The sequence below is a fragment of the Megalobrama amblycephala genome, linkage group LG13, assembly GCF_018812025.1.
Source record: "Megalobrama amblycephala isolate DHTTF-2021 linkage group LG13, ASM1881202v1, whole genome shotgun sequence".
NCBI lineage: Eukaryota > Metazoa > Chordata > Actinopteri > Cypriniformes > Xenocyprididae > Megalobrama > Megalobrama amblycephala.
In genome coordinates, this window is record NC_063056.1 from 1,327,966 (window position 1) to 1,349,930 (window position 21,965).

General features: G+C 38.8%; 1 protein-coding gene across 1 annotated transcript; it reads right to left on the minus strand.

Moving 5' to 3' along the window:
* Nucleotides 1-2,241: 2,241 nt before the first annotated feature.
* On the minus strand, nucleotides 2,242-15,599 carry si:ch73-341k19.1 (protein piccolo; the record flags this gene model as incomplete). Its single annotated transcript, XM_048153401.1, has 7 exons — nucleotides 2,242-3,331; nucleotides 4,926-5,094; nucleotides 7,995-8,302; nucleotides 8,449-8,617; nucleotides 9,047-9,369; nucleotides 12,993-13,161; nucleotides 14,052-15,599. Coding segments are annotated over 7 exons (3,213 nt in total), but the record flags the coding sequence as incomplete, so codon positions are not given.
* Nucleotides 15,600-21,965: the final 6,366 nt, after the last annotated feature.

Below are 21,965 nucleotides of genomic sequence, written 5' to 3' on the forward strand. Positions count from 1 at the left end.
GGGAATCTAGAATATATGAAAGTTTCATTTTTAAAAATAATTTACAATAAAAAAAATGAACTTTTTCACGATATTATATATATTATATATATATATATATATATATATATATATATATATATATATATATATATATATATATATATATATATATATATATATATATATATATATATATATATATATATACAGTACAGTCCAAAAGTTTGAAACCACTAGGATTTTTAATGTTTTTATAAGAAGTTTCGTCTGCTCACCAAGGCTACATTTATTTAATTAAAAATACAGTAAAAAACAGTAATATTGTGAAATATTATTACAATTTAAAATTACTTTGTGAAATATATTCAAATAGAAAACAGTTATTTATTCCTGTGATGCAAAGCTGAATTTTCAGCATCGTTACTCCAGTCTTCAGTGTCACATGATCCTTCAGAAATCATTCTAATATGCTGATCTGCTGCTCAAGAAACATTTAATGTGTACAATTGTACAAAATATTTGTGTACAATATTTTTTTTCAGGATTATTTGATGAATAGAAAGTTCAAACGAACGGTGTTTATCTGAAATCTAATCTTTTGTAACATTATAAATGTCTTTACTGCCACTTTTGATTGATTTAATGCATCCTTGCTGAATAAAAGTATTCATTTCTTTAAATTCTTTTCAAAAAAATAAAAATAAAAATTCTTACTGACCCCAAACTTTTGAACGGTAGTGTATAATGCTACAGAAGCTTTGTATTTCAGATAAATGCTGTTCTTTTGAACTTTCTATTCATCAAGGAATCCTGAAAAAAAAAGAGGTACACAACTGTTTTCAACATTGAAAATAATCATAAATGTTTATTGAGCAGCAAATCAGCATATTAGAATGATTTCTGAAGGATCATGTGACACTGAAGACTGGAGTAATGATGCTGAAAATTCAGCTTTGCATCACAGGAATAAATTACTTTGTCAAATATATTTAAATAGTACACAGTTATTTTAAATTGTAATAATATTTCACAATATTACTTTTTTTTATATTTTTATTAAATAAATGTAGCTTGTGAGCAGACGAAACTTCTTTTAAAAACATCAAAAATCTTAGGGTTCTAAACTTTTGAGTACTGTATATATGTATATATATATGTATTATATATATATATGTATATATATATATATATATATATATATATATATATATATATATATATATATATATATATATATATATATATATATATATATATATATATATATATACACACACACACACACACACACACACTTATCCAGCACTTTTGTGTGCTTCATTCTTATTAGAGTAAGGAGTAAGGTAAATGAACATACAAGAAATTAAAAATGCAGCTCATAGATACCAAACATGATATACATGCGATCTTGGTTAACTGCTGTGCAATTTTAAATCATCCCTTCAACAGTTTGAATTAATACATACGCAAAACAATATAAAAGGAAAATTTGCTTGTTGGGTGAGGGGTATTGTGGATTTATTAAATGTAACGTAATTGTGTCTGATCCTTCTCAAGTCACTACATTTCTGTCCATATAATGGAAGTCAACATTAACCAAAATGGTTACCAACATTCTTTAAAATACTCTTCTTTTGTGTTCTGTGAAAGAAAGTCACAGGTTTGGACCAGCTAACAAAATATGTTCTAAGAGCGATTTGCAAAAGTTCACCTGAAGTTATGAAAACGTTATTTCTGAAAGTCTCAGAACATTTAAAATGTTCAGTCCAGTTTTTAAAATGTTTGAAAAACATTTCTTGGTTATGCAAATGTTACTTTTGAATGTTTTCTGAGAATTCCGAAACTAGTAATAAACAAAAATCCAACTAAAAGTGCTTAGCGCCGCGTCAGAGTCGCAACATTGTATGAAAACATTCTATTAACGTTACAGGAAAAAAGATTTGTTCATAACTTTGGCTAATGTTCTGGTAATGTTCTCTCAAAGTTTGGAGAATGTTCCCAGTTAGCTGGGGAAACAACACAAGGGTGAATAAAGATGACAATTTTCATTTGGGGTGAACTAACCCTGAGCCATGACTTCCTGTTTCAAAAGGGTCAATGTATATATGAGGTGAGGTTGTTGAGCCGCACAAATCAGGAAATGGCCATTAGAAAATATTTCATTGGTTGAAATGCTCATTGCCACTATCTGAGCAATGATAGCGAATGACCTGGAAGAGGAACTGATTAAATCATTTATGGCAAATTGATTAATCAGCATTCCAATTGAACATTCTGGATTTATTTATTATCTTTTCATTTATAACACCCCTTGTAACAGTTATAAACTCTTCATTAATATACTGCACACTAGCAAGGAGGTCCACTGATATCTGCAGGATCATCTATTTGTAGTGCCAGTTCATTGCGAGTCAGAATCATTTTTTCTTTTGGGCTGAGATGTCTCAGTTTTTCTTATCCTAGCCAGTTGTGGGCAACCATTTTTGGAACGAGTGCTGTGGAGGATATTACCACATTGGCTAGACCGGTCCTGGTGTTACGCTGGTTCAATCCTTTCCTCTGCTTCCGGCAGGTTTTGAAGAGCTGCTGCTTCATTTGAAAGAGACTCCACTTTTCAATACTCTGGTACAGACATATTCTACCTTTGCTACAGCGGCAGTACCAACTGTTTATAGGTGACGTTGTAATTCACCAAGACAGTAATGTGTCACCTTTATATAACACATGTAGTTGGGGCCTTCAATGGCTAGTAAATGTGGCACCTTTACCGTTATCCTAATTTTGCTACTTAAAGCATTGTTTTTCTTTCCCCCAAATGATTTTTACTCCATCTCAGTCAACATGTCCTCTGATAAATCTTCACTAGTTTCAGCAGCACAGGAGAAGTCCACTGAGCTCAGAGACACACATTGTGTAACCAAAAGTTCACTCCTTGGTGCCGTTTCAACACAGCTTTTGCAAATATCAATGTCACAGATAACCTTGTGGGATGAATCCCAAGTTGAAGTTATGGGATGCATGGCTTCATGATGTTTCCGCTTAATGTGCATCTTTAAATTTTTGGAATTCAGATTGACCCTGCAATGAGGACACTGCACAGAGATTTGCTTTCTTTTAACAATCACTCGCTGAGCTGCTAATTCCAGTGGACGAGGTGCTGGTTGCTGCAAAAGAGGTTCCTGTAGTGGACGACCTACAGGATGTGGTTCTGGAGTGCAAGTAGCTACAGGATGAGTGTTGCAAAGATGCCTCTTTAGAGCACCTTGATTGAAGTAGGTCTGTGGACACTGGCAGCAGTGAAAATGTCTGGCCTTTTCACCACAGCTGTTACAGCTGTATATAACATAATCTAAAACAGAGTAAAAAAACAATGTTAGTAGACATTTCCCATAAGAGGACTTTAACTGAAAATGGTATCACTTTAGAATGAGCTTATGCATTTTAACATTAGTAAAAGTAAAGAAACAATGAACCAAGGTGAGAAATTAACAGTGGCTTTTGGCAAAAATGCCCCCCAAATTCAAGATAAGGGGGCAAAAAAAATGCCACAGCGCAATTACGCAAAATCTATCAAGCTATTGCAATTAAAGTAAAATGTGAAAATGAACAAACTGGTCGCTGGCAGCATTAAATTTAGATCTGCTCATATTGTATCAGATTTATTTCTATGCGTAAATTGCAGCATTAGGCATTGTAGTCAATGCTATGTTTCCATCCACCTATTTTTATACACATTTTGGGATATCACAAACTGCTAGGTGGAAACACCAAGTTGTGCAGAGATTCCAAAAATGCCCGTAAAAACCATGCGCATAAACTACGATGGAAACACTTTTACCGAATAAATTCCCTGATGCATTTCAAAAAGAGACATGTGACTTTGGGATGGCATAATTGGACCAACCAGCCGATCATGTTGCACAGCATCTGAAGTGCTGTTTTGGTCATTCTGTAACCTAATGCCTGAACAAAGTCTATCGTTAAAGTGGTTCGGTATAATTCCCTCGCAGAAGTGTCTCACGCGATTGCGTTTACAAACACCAGGCATCTGAATAGGCAAGATAACATGACAGCGTTATTGCGGTTCATCTGTGCACTCTAAAGGGCAAGTAATTTATTATGTGAAAATTAATAAATACAGTGGTTTCTACAGCAGCAAGTTCATTTTTCTTGATATTTTTGTGCCAATTTATCAGGAAGTGACGAATTTGTTCTCTTCAACTCACTGGATGGAAACAGTGCTTTATTCACAAATGTTTTATGTAATATTTGCAACTTTGGATGGAAACAGCTAATCAGAGGAGTTGCTGTGTGTTGCCAGAATATGATGTGCCATTTCCCCACATACAAAACGTTTTTTAATGCATTCTATTTAAAAATAATAATTACAATATGAAGAGCAATAATCGACACAAATGATTTTGTCATAACCATTGCAGCCTTACCCTGTAATGAATTCCCGTTTTTTATTTTTTATTTGATGATTTATATACTTTATGTAGGCTGTTTACATTATGCAGTTGTTGTGTAACATGTATGTGACCTTTGAGCAGCATTAAATACACAAATGCCATGTCAGAAAAACTGCCCTTACAAAAAGTACCTTTGGAAATCAATGGAAAAGTTTATCAAATGGAAAAATTTATGACACTGCAATGAACAATATTTCTTTTACAGAATGTTTAAATCTTGATTAATGTCGTTATGAAAACAACTGCTCATTTTTTCTTCTGAAAAAGAAAGACAAACACTATTCACACACTTGAACACTGTTGCAATGTCTGTTCTTCTTCTGATCGCCAGTATATTTTAATTAAACATTAACCAAGATATATAAATTCTGTAAAAGTATTTTTCATTGTTAGTTCATTACGTATGTTTACTATATTAGGAATACTTTATTTTAAGGATGTAATAGTTAAAGACAATGTATGCTCACTCACCTCCATATTCAACCGCACTCAGTTTATGCCTAGCTATATGGGTCATTATTTGTTGATATTTTCTTGGCTTACAAACGTCAGTTGAGCAGAAGGGGCAAGTGAATAAAGTAGCATCTGCATTGCAGCGTTGAGGCTGAGGATCTTGCCCTCTCTGCTTAATTGTGATGTGCTGAAAAGACAAGAAAAAAATAGACAGTTACTCTTCAAAAGGTGTTAGAGACTCAGACAGGATGATGTTAGGGAACCCAAAACAGATTATTTTCTAAGATGTGGAAACGAACAGCAAAGCACTGAGGAGTACTGGCAACAAGTATGCAAGTATGTAGTATTCATGAAATGGCAGAGTTATGGAAAGAATATGAGTCTTAACTCAAGAGTTATGGCAAGCGGGTGCATTATGGCAGGTAAACAACAGTCTTTGGAAAGAATGGGAGTTACTTGAGCACCAGATGTTTCTTTTTTCATGTCCTGATACATATAACCATAGAATTCAAAGACAGTGTACTTTCTTTTTCACATGACTAAGTGGAGTGGTAGTGAGTATCTGTGTCCAGGTGGAGTAGATGGGTTAACAGAGACTATAAGGTGACGAAGGAGATCGTTGGAGTACCTCGGGAGGTCTCCCTTGTATTACAAAGATTTTTCTTTGGGCTTGTATCCTTCCCAATTTGCAAGGTACTCGAGACGAACCCTGACTCTGTAGGCGGGTCCGTGGGGGTGACAAGCAACAAGGGAGTTCGTCAATCAGACCAGGCTTTGTCGAGTGAGAGAAGACAGGCAGGTGGGTAAGGCTTTAACAGGGACCAATGTAATGGGGACTTAGCTTTTTGTAGGGGAGGAGTAGCTGGATGTCCTTCATGGAGAGCCACACTTTCTGCCTAGGCTAGTAGTTGAGAGCAGTGGATCTCCAGGCATCAGCTTGGCGATGCACAGCCCATTGCAGACCCTCTCACTCTCTTTGAACTAATGATCCACAGATAGGACATTCGATAGTTCGCTGGACCAAGGGAACAGAGGTGGTTGATAGCAGAGTACACACTGGAAGGGAGTGAGTTTTGTGGAGGGCTGCCAGAGAGAGTTCTGTGCATACATCGACCAAGGACAGGAATTAAGTCCATCGGTTCTCCATCGGTTCAGATCTCCTATGTCTTCCGTTTTGTCTGCCTGTTGCTCGGTGGATGACACCCAGACAAGAGGCTGACCATCACACCCAGGAGTTTGAAGGCGGCCTTCCAAACATGGATGAATTGGGGGCCTCTCTGACACAATATCCTCAGGGATTCCATAATTATATAATATGTGGTTAAAACAGAAGTTTGGCCATCTCCATAGTGGTGGGCAAGCCCTAGAGAGGAACCAATTTGCAGGCCTCGGAAAAACCGTCGACATCCATCTTTAGGTGGGAGATCTGTGAAAAGTCGACTACTAGGTGTGACCAAGGACGACGAGGGATGGGCAGAGGATGAAGCTTCCCGGATGGTAAGTGCTGGCCATGGCACATTCCTGACATCCCTGGACGTACCTTCTGACATCTTTATCCATACTTGGCCACCAGAACCAGTCCTGCAGAAGCGAGAGGGTCCTATTGGTCCCTGGGTGGCCGGTGCCCAGAGGAATGGATGGATTCCAAGGTTGGGAAATAGATATTGACAGCTGGGCAGCCCAGTGGAGCAGGTTCAGTGGTGGTGGCCTTCACTATCTGATCATCCAGAGATCATTGAATTAGACTGAGGATGATGTTGGGCATTGGAATAGGCTCTGGTTCCTCCTGGGGTTTTGTTTTTTGTTTTGATATGAGATGGTGAGATAAAACAGGTAAAGAAGAGGGTCCGGCAATGAGCTTGCCATTGATTCAGTCGACGAGCTTCACTAAGATTAGTGAAGGTGTTTATTTAGAAAACCAAGAAAGGGTGGTGGGCCCCCTCCAGCCAAAGCTCCTCCAACATGAGCTTGCTGGCTAGTAGTCCTCGGTTGCCAAAGTTGTAATTCTGCTCTGAAAGCTTTCTGGAGAAAAAGGCACATGGATGGAGTCTGGGAGGTTTCCCCTGCTGCTAAGAGAGGACTGCTCCCATGCAACTAGTGGAAGAGTCTACTTCAACGCATCATGGTGGCAATGGTCAGTCTTATTCCAGGAGTACACAAAGATGTCGATGCTGATGAATCAATGGAGGTACTCCCGAAATGCTTTATTCATGAATCCTTAGAATATGGAATGGACGTTGACCAGGCCATACTGTATAACCCAATACTCAGTGGCCATTAGGGGTCACAAATGCAGTCTTCCATTCATCCATATTTGAATGAGGTTATACGTGCTGCGAAGTTCCAGCTTTGTGAAGACGTTGGCTCTTCTCAACAGTTCCAGGGTGGCTGGGATAAGAGGAAGGGGATACCGGAATCTAACTGTGATTTTGTTTAGGGAGCTGTAGTATACAGTATATGCAGGGCCTCAAGCCTCCAAAGGAAAAAAAAGCTTGAAGCAGTTGTCGTGTAAACGTACCCTCAGTTCGCTGAACCTGATCAACATCTTTGTTGACCCTGGAACAACATTCCAATCAACCAATCAGATTTGAAGATTTGAAGTTTATAGTTTATGTCAAGTTTAGACTTACTAATGTAGAAACATCTAACCCTGGTTGTGTTATTCAACTATCATTTCCCTCTGATTTTAGGGATTACTTCTGGGTAGAGTTAGGTTTAGGGGTAGGGATATGGATATGATTGAATTTTCAGACAGGAATATTGTTCCAGGATCAGTAAAATATGTTTACCCAGGAAAGAGTCTAACTTGGCAAAATCAGGACGTGCGTCTCAGTTCACTCAATGATGGTGAGATCAGATCTCTATGTGGACCATAAAATATATTGTCAGACTCACTGGATTATTACAATTAATGGCAAAAGGAACGTTTGGAGGAATTAACTTATATTTCCTATTGGTACACTTTTTGGTGAAAAATCTAACCCGCTTCTGCACATCGTCCTATTCTTTTACAACACACTGTGCTTGAAAATGACATGTTGCATAGCTTCATGATGCATCTGCTCAATTTTTAGAATTCAGACTCACCCTACGACGGCACTGCACAGAAATTTGCCTTCTCTTAATCACTGGAGGAGCTGCTAATTGAAGTGGAGGAGATGCTGGTTGCTGCAAAGGAGGTTCTTGTTGTGGAGGAGATGCTGGTTGCTCAGAAGGAGGTTCTTCTTGTGGGTCAGTTGCTGGTTGTGGTTTTAAAGTGCAAGTAGCTATGGGATGACTGCTGCAAAGATGTTTTTTTAGGTCAGCTTTATTGATGTAAGTCTTGGGACACTGGAAGCAGTGAAAATGTCTGGCCATTTTGCCACAGCCAATGTTACAGCTGTAGATAACATGATCTAAAACAGAGGTTTAAGCACATTTATATTAGCACAACATTAACCAACATTTATGGATGCTATGAAAGTATTTTAGTTCATAACGCATGTTAACTACGTTAGTTACGATTACAGCATTATTATAAAGTATTCCCAAAGAGACTCACCTCCATATTCCACCGCCCTCAGTTTATGTCCAGCTATATGGGTCATTATTTGATGGTACTGTCTTGGCTTACAGACATCAGTTGAGCAGAAGGGGCAAGTGAATAAAGAAGCATCTGCATGGCAGCGATGAGGCCGAGGCTCTTGTCCTCTCTGCTTAATTGTGATGTGCTGAAAAGACAAGAAAATTCAAAAAGTGTCATTTACAGGAAATAACTAACACAAAATGAAACCAATAAACCAATTAAAACAAACAAACTCTCAAGCTCCACCAGCAGTCCATTCTAATTCTCTAAATTCTCTTTAATATGAAAAATATGCTTTGTCTTTAATAAATGTTTTCAACAACATTTTAGTTCTAATTCTTAAGTGCCATTGTTTAGAAATGCTTTGACTGTCTCATAGACCTTCTGATCTCACAATCATCGAGTCAGTCTGCGATTACATGACGAGCCAGAAAAATCCAGAGACGACTAAATCCATAAGAACTGTGGCAGCATCTCCAAGACACTGAGAATTCTACCTGCAAAGCTGCCTTTAAAACAACTTTTGTTTTAGGTACATTTGCACACAGCAATACCTGATAGAATTCAGACTCACCCTACGATGACTCTTAATCGCTGGAGGAGCTGCTAATTGAAGTGGATCAGATGGTTGTTGGGAAGGAGGATCTTGTTGTGGTTGAGATGCTGGTTGTTGGGAAGGAGATTCTTTTTGTGGAGGAGATGCTGGTTTTTGGGAAGGAGGTTCTTGTTGTGGGTCACTTGCTGGTTGTGGTTTTAAAGTGCAAGTAGCTATGGGATGACTGCTGCAAAGATGCTTTTTTAGGGCACTTTTATTGGTGTAAGTCTTGGGACACTGGCAGCAGTGAAAATGTCTGGCCATTTTGCCACAGCCAATGTTACAGCTGTATATAACATGATCTAAAACAGAGGTTAAAGCACATCTGTATTAGCACAACATTAACCAACATTTATGGATGCAGTAAAAGTGTTCACTGTTAGTTCATATATGGACAAAAGTGTTGGGACACCTGACCATTACACCAAAAGGGACTGCAATGACATCACATTCTAAATACATAGACATTAATATGGAGCTGGTCCCTCTTTGCAGCTATAACACTTTCCACTCTTCTGGGAAAGCTTTCCTCAAGATTGTGGAGTGTTTCTGTGGGAATATTTGCAGTCCAGTCAAGCATTTGTGAGGTCAGGCACTGGATCTCTGCTCAGCTCGGTGTTGGATGGGGTTGAGGTCCGGCCCAGTCAAGCTCTTCCACACCAAACTCATGTAACCATGTCTTTATGGACCTATTTGTGCACCGGGGAATGGGTGCTTAAGCAGCGTAAGGCGTGAGCAAGGCTGAGGACCTCTCTGCTGCACCCAGTCTTCGAGATCTACACCCGGAACTGCTTCTCCCCTCTTCGTGAGACGGAACACGATGCTGTGAACATTGGAGACTCTATCGTCTGTCACGTCCGCGCTACCTCAGCTAAAGGTAAGGTGCACATTCAATGCTTTCCTGGCGCTTGTGTTCTCTATGTCGGGGACGAGAGCATCAGAGCTGTATTGCTGCATGCAGGGGAGAATGACATCAGGCTGCGGCAGATGGAGGTTCTGAAGCAGGACTTCAGGAGCCTGATCGAGAGGGTGAGCAGCAAATCGCCCACGGCGTGGATAATCATGTCCGGACCGCTTCCGACGTACCGACAAGGACTTGAAAGGTTCAGTAGATTATTTGCTCTAAATGAATGGCTAATGTTTTGGTGTAATGAACATAAGCTGCTCTTTGTAAATAATTGGAATCTTTTCTGGGAGCGACCAAGGCTCTTCCGTGCTGATGGCCTGCACCCCAGAAGAATCGGAGCTGATCTTCTGTCAGAGAACATCTCCAAGACGTTACGCACCGTATGACTAGTGAGTCAAACCTCAAATCACAGTCTTCATTCTACCCACTTAATTAATAGAAATGCGAGTGTAGTACAGTCTATAGACTTCCCTGAATAGTGAGGTCAAACAATAAATCTATAGCATCTAGAAAAAATCTGATTGCGATTAAACCAGAAAATCTCAAAATTACTGAACAAAAACAATTCCTAAAGCTAGGGCTCCTAAGGCGGGTACTGTAAATGAAAGGATCACAGATAATAGTTTTGATGTACTTTGCCTTTGTAAAACCTGGCTTATTTCGGTCTTAATGAGTCTACTCCACCAGACTACTGTTATAAGCACGAGCCTTGTCTGGTTGTGGTGGGCGATGCTGTAACTATCTATAGAGAAACAGAACACAGGTTTAATTCGTTTGAAGTGCTTGTGCTAAATGTTACACTCTCAGATCTAAGAAAAAAAGTCCTTACTATCTCTTGCTTTGGCTACCATTTATAGACCTCGAGGGCCGTATGTTGATTTCCTAAAAGAGTTTGCAGATTCTCTCTCAGACCTATTGGTCAATGTTGATAAAGCACTGATTGTTGGAGAGTTTAACATTTGTAGATAATGCAAATGATGTGTTAGGGGCTGCGTTTACAGATTTACTAAACTCATTTGGGGTCAAGCAAAATGTCACTAGACCCACTCATCATTTTAATCATACACTATATTTAATTTTATCACATCGAATCAGTCCTACCGATATAGAAATTCTACCTCAAAGTGATGTCACTGATAGCTAACTTGTAACGTGCATACTGCGTACCGCTGATATTTGCCATATTGCACTGCGTTATTGACTAGGTAGAACAATTCTCCCGACAACTATAGATAAATTCACAAATAACCTGCCTGATCTGTCTCAGCTGCTCAGTGTACCCAAGCGCTCTAGTGAAAAGCGCTCTACAAAATAATATGAATTGAATTGGGGCATAGTCATGCTAGAATTTGGAAGCAAAGCATTGTCCAAAATGTCTTGATAGGCTCAAGCATTAAGATTTCCCTTCACTGGAAGATGCCCAACCTCTGAAAAACAGCCCCATAAGCCCCGCAAACTTTACAGCCAGGCAGGTAACGTTCTCCTGGCCTCTGCCAAACCCAGACTCACCCATCAGACTGACAAACAGAGAAGCGTGATCGGTCACTCCACAGAACAGGTTTCCACTGCTCCAGAATCCAGTGACGTGTGCTTTACACCAGTCCATCTGACACTTGGCATTGTACTTGGTGATGTAAGGCTCACATGCAGCTGCTCGGCCATTGAAATGTGATGGAAATATTTTATGTCAACATGAAATGTACAGAAAATGCAGACTAAGGATGCTTAGGTCAAAGACCAGTCACATGATTAGCTTAAATCATTACAAACCAATCACCAGAACAAATCACAGTGATGAAGACATTGATTTTTACTCAACTGTAAGACTTAAATGTGCATGTATCTTTCTATTCATTGAGACTCACTCTGTTGTTGTGACAAGTGATCTCCCGGCCGTAAATAAAACTTCATTTCTACAAAGAGCAACTTGGAAGTCGTGTCAGGTATATGCTGCGCAGCTAAGGAATAGAAGTACTAAAGATTCTACGCTCAAAAGACCACAGCAGAGACAGTGATAGTGTTGGAAGACTATAGAGTCGCCCTCGGGGTGAGGCTGTAATACTCGGAGTTAGTATTAATGATCCTGTGTCGGACCAGCGTACACCTGAGAAGGACGGTGAGAGTGTATAGATGCTAAAGACCTGTGTGCTCATGTGTGATTGAGGTAGTGATAGTAGCTTCTTGACGGGACGCCGTCACCTTATTTCGGGAAGGGAATTACCTCGAAATATTGGAAATGTATTAGAAGTATTCGAGAAGGGAATTACCTCGAGATACTGTAGTATTATATTGTATTATATTCGGGACGGGAATTACCCCGAAGGTACTGTAGTATTGTGGTACTGTAGTATTGTATTGTATTATATTTGGGATGAGAATTACCTCGAAGGTACTGTAGTACTGTATTGGTACTGAGTATTATATATTATATTGACAACTGGAGGTTGTTTGAATTGTCAGTAGTCGGATTAGTATTGAGAATTTCCACGACAGAAACCCACTCCATGAAGCTCCCAACACACAGTTTCTGTGCTGATATTAATGCCAGTGGAAGTTTGGATCTCTCCAGCTGTTGAATCAGCAGAGCGTTGGCGACTTTTACATACCATGTTCCTCAGCACTCGTGACCGGTTCGCTCTGTGACCTTACATGATCTTCCACTTCATGGCTGAGTTGCTGCTGTACGTAAACCCTTCCACTTTCCAATAATACCACTCACAGTTGACTATGGAACATCTAGCAGGGATACAATTTCACAAACTGACATATTGCAAAGGTGCCATCTTCTCACAGTATCACACTTGAATTCACTGAGCTCTTCAGAAGAACGATACATTTTTTTCCACAAATGTTTGTAAATGCAGACTGCATGGGTTGCTTTATTTTATACACCTGTGGCAATGGGTCTGATTGAAACACCTGTTTTCAATAACTAAGAGGAGTGTCCCAATACTTTTGTCCAGACAGTATATGTTAACTATTACAGCATTATTATAAAGTATTCCCAAAGAGACTCACCTCCATATTCAACCGCCCTCAGTTTATGTCCAGCTATATGGGTCATTATTTGATGGTACTGTCTTGGCTTACAGACATCAGTTGAGCAGAAGGGGCAAGTGAATAAAGAAGCATCTGCATGGCAGCGATGAGGCCGAGGCTCTTGTCCTCTCTGCTTAATTGTGATGTGCTGAAAAGACAAGAACATTCAAAGTGTAAGTTACAGGAAATAACTATAAACTTTAACCTAAAATGTGTTTTCCCCACTGTATAACACCACTGATACATAAAAAAAAATAAAACAAGAACAAATGTAGGGCGGGGCTTGATTTTGTCTGTGGGGAATTGATTGGATGGTTGTGGTTTGCTATTGGTGGATCCCACACAGCAGGAGACTCCTAGGCGGATCCGCATTCAAGTCACCAAACCCGCGTAACTGTCACATTCGTTTTGGCACCACCCAGAGGATCAGCTCTGCCTCCGGGCGGCGCCGTAAAATCTACTGTCAATCAGCAGATCCTGAGTGGACCCATGTCGGATCCGTGGATGCGCACACGCCTTTACTGTAACGGTTGTATCAATTTGTGGGTCCCAAACGGACCCGCCGCGGAGGTAAGGTTTTAATCGCGGATGCAGCGCGGAGCCACAGACGCCGATACGGGTCCGTTCGCGGATACGGTCCGGAAGCCGCGATACCTCCGCGGCCAATCCGCCGCTGAGTTCTTTTGCTGTGTGGGATCTCGTGGATTTAGGCTGTCTCTGTCAGTTCTGTCTTTTCATGCAATCCCTGACAGACTCAATGATGGTGAGATCTCTTTGTGGACCATTGAATATGTTGTCAGATTCCTTGTGCATACAAAAATCTCACTGGATTATTACAATTAATGGCAAAAGGAAAGTTTGATATTTAAAAATTGATAACTGATATTTTCTATTGGCAAACTTTTTGGTGAAAAATCTAACCAACTTCTGCACATCACTGTAAGTCCTATTCTTTTACAACACACTGTGCTTGAAAACGACATGTTGCATAGCTTCATGATGTATCTGCTCAATGCGTTTCAAATTATTCAGACTCACCCTACGACGGCACTGCAGAGAAATTCTCTTAATCACTGGAGGAGCTGCTAATTGAAGAGGATGAGATGCTGGTTGTTGGGAAGGACATTCTTGTTGTAGATGAGATGCTGGTTTTTGGGAAGGAGGTTCTTGTTGTGGTTTTTGGGAAGGAGGTTCTTGTTGTGGTTTTTGGGAAGGAGGTTCTTGTTGTGGTTTTTGGGAAGGAGGTTCTTGTTGTGGATGAGATGCTGATTTTTGGGAAGAAGGTTCTTGTTGTGGTTTTTGGGAAGAAGGTTCTTGTGGTTGTGATGCTGGTTGTTGGGAAGGAGGTTCTTGTGGTTGTTGGGAAAACGTTTTTTGTTGTGGTTTTTGGGAAGAAGGTTCTTGTGGTTGTGATGTTGGTTGTTGGGAAGGAGGTTCTTGTTGTGGTTGTTGGGAAAAAGTTTTTTGTTGTGGTTTTTGGGAAGAAGGTTCTTGTGGTTGTGATGTTGGTTGTTGGGAAGGAGGTTCTTGTTGTGGTTGTTGGGAAAAAGTTTTTTGTTGTGGTTTTTGGGAAGAAGGTTCTTGTGGTTGTGATGCTGGTTGTTGGGAAGGAGGTTCTTGTTGTGGTTGTTGGGAAAAAGTTTTTTGTTGTGGTTTTTGGGAAGAAGGTTCTTGTGGTTGTGATGCTGGTTGTTGGGAAGGAGGTTCTTGTTGTGGTTGTTGGGAAAAAGTTTTTTGTTGTGGTTTTTGGGAAGAAGGTTCTTGTGGTTGTGATGCTGGTTGTTGGGAAGGAGGTTCTTGTTGTGGTTGTTGGGAAAACGTTTTTTGTTGTGGTTTTTGGGAAGAAGGTTCTTGTGGTTGTGATGCTGGTTGTTGGGAAGGAGGTTCTTGTTGTGGTTGTTGGGAAAAAGTTTTTTGTTGTGGTTTTTGGGAAGAAGGTTCTTGTGGTTGTGATGCTGGTTGTTGGGAAGGAGGTTCTTGTTGTGGTTGTTGGGAAAAAGTTTTTTGTTGTGGTTTTTGGGAAGAAGGTTCTTGTGGTTGTGATGCTGGTTGTTGGGAAGGAGGTTCTTGTTGTGGTTGTTGGGAAAAAGTTTTTTGTTGTGGTTTTTGGGAAGAAGGTTCTTGTGGTTGTGATGTTGGTTGTTGGGAAGGAGGTTCTTGTTGTGGTTGTTGGGAAAAAGTTTTTTGTTGTGGCTTTTGGGAAGAAGGTTCTTGTGGTTGTGATGTTGGTTGTTGGGAAGGAGGTTCTTGTTGTGGTTGTTGGGAAAAAGTTTTTTGTTGTGGTTTTTGGGAAGAAGGTTCTTGTGGTTGTGATGCTGGTTGTTGGGAAGGAGGTTCTTGTTGTGGTTGTGATGAAGGAGGTTCCTGTGGATGAGATGCTGGTTTTTGGGAAGGAGGTTCTTGTTGTGGTTGTTTGGAAGGAGGTTCTTGTTGTGGATGAGATGCTGGTTTTTGGGAAGGAGGTTCTTGTGGATGAGATGCTGGTTTTTGGGAAGGAAGATCTTGTTGTGGTTGTGATGCTGGTTGTTGGGAAGGAGTTCTTGTTGTGGTTGTGATGATGGTTGTTGGGAAGGAGGTTCTTGTGGGTCACTTACTGGTTGTGGTTTTAAAGTGCAAGTAGTTATGGGATGACTGCTGGAAAGATGCTTTTTTAGGGCACCTTTATTGATGTAAATCTTGGGACACTGGCAGCAGTGAAAATGTCTGGCCGTTTTGCCACAGCCAATGTAACAGCTGTATATAACATGATCTAAAACAGAGGTTTAAGCACATTTATATTAGCACAACATTAACCCTTGTGTATTGTTCAAACTACCCTTTCGTTATGTTCGGGATGAAAACATCCACTAAATTAAATTGCTATAAAAATGTATCAAATAAATATTTTTTCTATTTTTTTTTTTTTTTGCATAAAAAATCTGTTAATCATCCTCAATTCTGATCAAAACTACTAAATGTTTAAAAAAAAAAAAAATCTCTTTACTCTTTTATTGCCAAGTTTATAAATGATGTCACTGATCATTTACACAAACACACAAAATGACTTATTTTCAATATTAAAAGTGATTGTGGACTGGACATTTTTTTACCTTTTATCACAGTCTTGGGCATGTCAAAGATTAGTAACAACATTGGCTTTGATGCATTGTTAGTTTTTGTGCAGCATCAGATTTTAATTTTTTCTCCCTCATTTACTGTTAGTGACTGTTTTTGCCCCATTGACTTCCATTATAATGACATTTTTGATTGCAAAGCCATGACACCATATAATCATGCATTCTTGATTGATGGTGGTTTTCCCTGTTGGGAAGAGAGGCAAAATTTGTAATTTTTACAGTTGATCACCAGGTGGCACTATTAACCCTTTACATAGGCCTGTGCAAAGTCGGTTTGGTGTGTCAGGCCAACTTTGGACCCAGACCTTGCCGATGTGAGCCAACCCCGCAATCTGCTTTCATCGCCACTAGTTCGTCAGCGTCGGCTTGGTGTGTTCCTGCCTTAATGCGTCGGCCCTGGAGTCAACCCTCTGGCAGGCTGAAGAAAGGGGTTGTCTCCACATTGGTGGAAAACTGCACTTCGCCGTTTCTCCCAATCCACCCAAATCCAGGATCCTCTGAATCCTCCTCTCCTTCAGTGGAAGCTGGAGAGGATGATGAGGGTACAACAACAAAAGTCTGTGGTGTCAGAGGGAGAAGACAATACATCCTGCAGCTCGCTGGAGGGGTCAGGCTGCATAATAATTTCTAAAAGCCCTTTCTCATGTTGCTTGCTGCTCTTCTCACCATCAAATGACCAGCAGGTGCATAAATACACTTACTTTGTTTTTGTTTACTCCATGTAGTTCTGAGAGCTGAGGGGCATATTTTGATTATCTCAGATACATCACGGTAAGTTGGCATAAGGTCTCTCTCTCTCTCTCTCTCACACACACACACACACACACACTATAATATGCTGTTATACTCCATATAGACATGTGCCGATATTCTGTAATACGATATATCACGATAATAAATATGCACAATATTGTTACCGTCGGCACCTCAAAAAACCTGAATAATTATTTATTACGAATTATTCTAATTTTTATATTACAATTTAAATAATTATTACAACTTTTGATGTTAGTAATGTTAATATACATTAACTGGAAATTAATCAAAAACTGAATGGCTGTTTGAAGCATTTTAAAAACTGTAGTACCAGCTCCTTTGTTTACAGGGTTTCCGGGGTAACCGCTGCATTTCTGCTGTTCCATCAGCGCCCTCTGCTGTCAGAGAGAGTGAACGTGCACTTTCATTCAGCGCGTCTCCTTCACTCGTTCTGCCATGTGCTTCTCATGCATATTGAGTTTGTTTACATAGCATGCGTGCCTCTTTGACGGCACATGCAGCGGTGTTGTGGATTTTTTACGGTTGATGGGTAAAGTATTCTTAATAGACCTAAAAGTAGCAATGATCAGTTGTATGTTTTAACTAATATTAACAAAAAAATATATACCTTCTGTAACAAATGTAGCTATTGCTCATTCTCAATCTTAGTTAATGCATTAACAAACATTAAACAATGAGACCTTATATAGTATTACCTGTTGTTCTTTATAATTCTTTTGCACTTAATCTGTTTGAAACATTTTACTTTATAATTTGTGTACTGCGTTATTGTATTTAAATGTTCAGAGTTCTTTTTGTTATGAGAAAAAGTTATTAAACCTGTTATAGTATGACAACACTTTTTTTGCAACTTATTTCAATATCATGATAATGCCGTATACTGTGATAAAAGCTTAAGCAATTATCGCAACATGAAAATTTGATACCGTCACGTCTAACTCCATATGACTCCATATAAAAAGGCAGAAACTAAGCTTTTTTTTCTTTTTTGCACAGGCCTATGTAAAGGGTTAATGGTGCCACCTGGTGATCAACTGTAAAAATTACAAATTTTACCTCTTCCCAACAGGGAAAACCACTAATAATCAAGAATGCATGATTATATGGTGTCATGGCTTTGCAATCAAAAAAATGTTGTTATAATGGAAGTCAATGGGGCAAAAATAGCCACGAACAGTAAATGAGGGAGAAAAAATTAAAATCTGATGCTGCACAAAAACTAACAATGCATCAAAGCCAATGTTGTTACTAATCTTTGACATGCCCAAGACTGTGATAAAAGGTAAAAAAATATCCAGTCCACAATCACTTTTTATATTGAAAATAAGTCATTTTGTGTGTGTTTTTCCCCCAAATCAGTGACATCATTTATAAACTTGGCAATTAAAGAGTAAAAATCCTGTATTTTTTAAAAAACATTTAGTAGTTTTGATCAGGACTGAGATTGATTAACAGATTTATGCAAAAAAAAAAAAAAAAAAAAAAAAAATTATCTGATACATTTTTACAGCAGTTTAATTTAGTGGATGTTTTCATCCCGAACATAACTAAAGGGTAGTGAATTTGCCCACAGTGTATTTTTGAGGTTTTTTAAATTTTCAAAGCATTTTCCCAAAATATGTATCAAAATAAGATTTGGAACCAAAAATCATTCCATTTGCACACAGAGAAAGTTGTGGCCAAATTAAGACTCAAAAACACCCCATAGTGGATGAAAACATCCCCATAAGGGTTAACCAACATTTATGGATGCTGTAAAAGTGTTTTTAGTATATTATGCATGTTAACTACTTTAGTTGCGATTACAGCATTATTATAAAGTATTCCCAAAGAGACTCACCTCCATATTCCACCGCCCTCAGTTTATGTCCAGCTATATGGGTCATTATTTGATGGTACTGTCTTGGCTTACAGACATCAGTTGAGCAGAAGGGGCAAGTGAATAAAGAAGCATCTGCATGGCAGCGATGAGGCCGAGGCTCTTGTCCTCTCTGCTTAATTGTGATGTGCTGAAAAGACAAGAACATTCAATGCGTTTTTTCCTTACTGTATAATACCATTAACGACATGACAGCGTTATGTTGTGCATATAAATCTTATCCAGCCTGCTTATAGGTCATTAGACTCGATAAACTATAGTTAGTTAGTTTTAAAGGCAATTACAATGTGAATGTCAACGTCTGGAAAGGGTTAAACAAGCAAGCAAGGTGCACTAAACAGCTAGCTAACTAATACTACTACTAAACACGAACCAGTCGTGCACCTAAACAGATTTTTGATAATTAAACAGGCAGCTAGCAAACAAAGCAACACCATGTAGCGTGAACACATGAACCCATTCTCCTCACACTCATCGACATGATTTCACTCCACTTTCTGATGTTAGATGAACGAATCGGTGTTTTAAAATGAATCATTTAAGTGAACGAATCGCCTGTTCACTCGCGGCTGTGTTCCACTTCCTCTATGCTCACTCTTCCCCACTGTTGCCGGAGCACGAGTGGCCCACTACTGGCAGAACCCTGGAAATGAGTTTAAATCAATTACTTTACAGCAATCAGCTTAAAGTAGCCAAAAATATTATGATGATATATCTTAAAAAACCATATACACTGAGAGTTGAACAAAGTCTCTTATGCTTATTAAGGTTGCATTTTTTTCATAATAAATACAGAAAAAACAATAATGTGAAATATTATTACAATTTAAAATTGGGGTTTTCTATTTTAATATACTTTAAAATATAATTTATTCCTGTGATCAAAGCTGAATTTTCAGCATCATTACTCCAGTCTTCAGTGTCACATGATCCTTCAGAAATCATTATGATATGCAATAATATAATAATATTAATACTCAGTTATTATCAATGTTGGAAACAGCTGCTTAATATTTTTTGGAAACTGTGATACTTTTTTTTCACGATTCATTGATGAGTAAAAGGTTAAAAAGAACAGAATTTATTCAAAATAGAAATATTTTCTAACAATATAAATCTTTACTATCACTTTTTATCAATTTAACACATCCGTGCTGAATAAAAGTATTAATTTCTTTCAAAAAATTACTGACCCCAAACTTTTGAACGGTAGTGTATATTGTTACAAAAGATTTCTAATTTAAATAAATGCTGATATTTTTTAAACCTTTTATTAATCAAAGAATCCTGAAAAAGTATCACAGGTTATAAAATAATATTAAGCAGCACAACTGTTTCCAACATTGATAATAAATCATCATATTACAAACCCGATTCCAAAAAAGTTGGGACACTGTACAAATTGTGAATAAAAACAGAATGCAATGATGTGGAAGTTTCAAATTTCAATATTTTATTCAGAATACAACATAGATGACATATCAAATGTTTAAACTGAGAAAATGTATAATTTTAAGGGAAAAATAAGTTGATTTTAAATTTCATGGCATCAACACATCTCAAAAAAGTTGGGACAAGGCCATGTTTACCACTGTGTGGCATCCCCTCTTCTTTTTATAACAGTCTGGGGACTGAGGAGACAAGTTGCTCAAGTTTAGGAATAGGAATGTTGTCCCATTCTTGTCTAATACAGGCTTCTAGTTGCTCAACTGTCTTAGGTCTTCTTTGTCGCATCTTCCTCTTTATGATGCGGCAAATGTTTTCTATGGGTGAAAGATCTGGACTGCAGGCTGGCCATTTCAGTATCCAGATCCTTCTTCTACGCAGCCATGATGTTGTAATTGATGCAGTATGTGGTCTGGGCATTGTCATGTTGGAAAATGCAAGGTCTTCCCTGAAAGAGACGATGTCTGGATGGGGGCATATGTTGTTCTAGAACTTGGATATACCTTTCAGCATTGATGGTGCCTTTCCAGATGTGTAAGCTGCCCATGCCACACGCACTCATGCAACCCCATACCATCAGAGATGCAGGCTTCTGAACTGAGCGCTGATAACAACTTGGGTTGTCCTTGTCCTCTTTAGTCCGGATGACATGGCGTCCCAGTTTTCCATAAAGAACTTCAAATTTTGTCTGACCACAGAACAGTTTTCCACTTTGCCACAGTCCATTTTAAATGAGCCTTGGCCCAGAGAAAACGCCTGCGCTTCTGGATCATGTTTAGATATGGCTTCTTTTTGGACCTATAGAGTTTTAGCCGGCAACGGCGAATGGCACGGTGGATTGTGTTCACCGACAATGTTTTCTGGAAGTATTCCTGAGCCCATGTTGTGATTTCCATTACAGTAACATTCCTGTATGTGATGCAGTGCCGTCTAAGAGCCCGAGATCACGGGCATCCAGTATGGTTTTCCGGCCTTGACCCTTACGCACAGAGATTGTTCCAGATTCTCTGAATCTTTGGATGATATTATGCACTGTAGATGATGATAACTTCAAACTCTTCGCAATTTTTCTCTGAGAAACACCTTTCTGATATCGCTCCACTATTTTTCGACGCAGCATTGGGGGAATTGGTGATCCTCTGCCCATCTTGACTTCTGAGAGACACTGCCACTCTGAGAGGCTCTTTTTATATCCAATCATGTTGCCAATTGACCTAATAAGTTGCAAATTGGTCCTCCAGCTGTTCCTTATATGTACATTTAACTTTTCTGGCCTCTTATTGCTACCTGTCCCAACTTTTTTTGTAATGTGTAGCTCTCATGAAATCCAAAATGAGCCAATATTTGGCATGACATTTCAAAATGTCTCACTTTCAACATTTGATATGTTATCTATATTCTATTGTGAATAAAATTTATGAGATTTGTAAATTATTGCATTCCTTTTTTATTCACAATGTGTACAGTGTCCCAACTTTTTTGGAATCGGGTTTGTAGAATGATTTCTGAAGGATCATGTGACACTGAAGGAATAAATTATATTTAAAAGTATATTAAAATAGAAAACCATAATTCTAAATTGTAATAATATTTCACAATATTATTGTTTTTTCTGTATTTATCATGAAATAAATGCAGCCTTAATGAGCATAAGAGACTTTGTTCAAAAACATAGTAATGTTTCCAACTTTTGACTGGTATAGTGTATATGTCAACTTATTTTATGAACCCTAA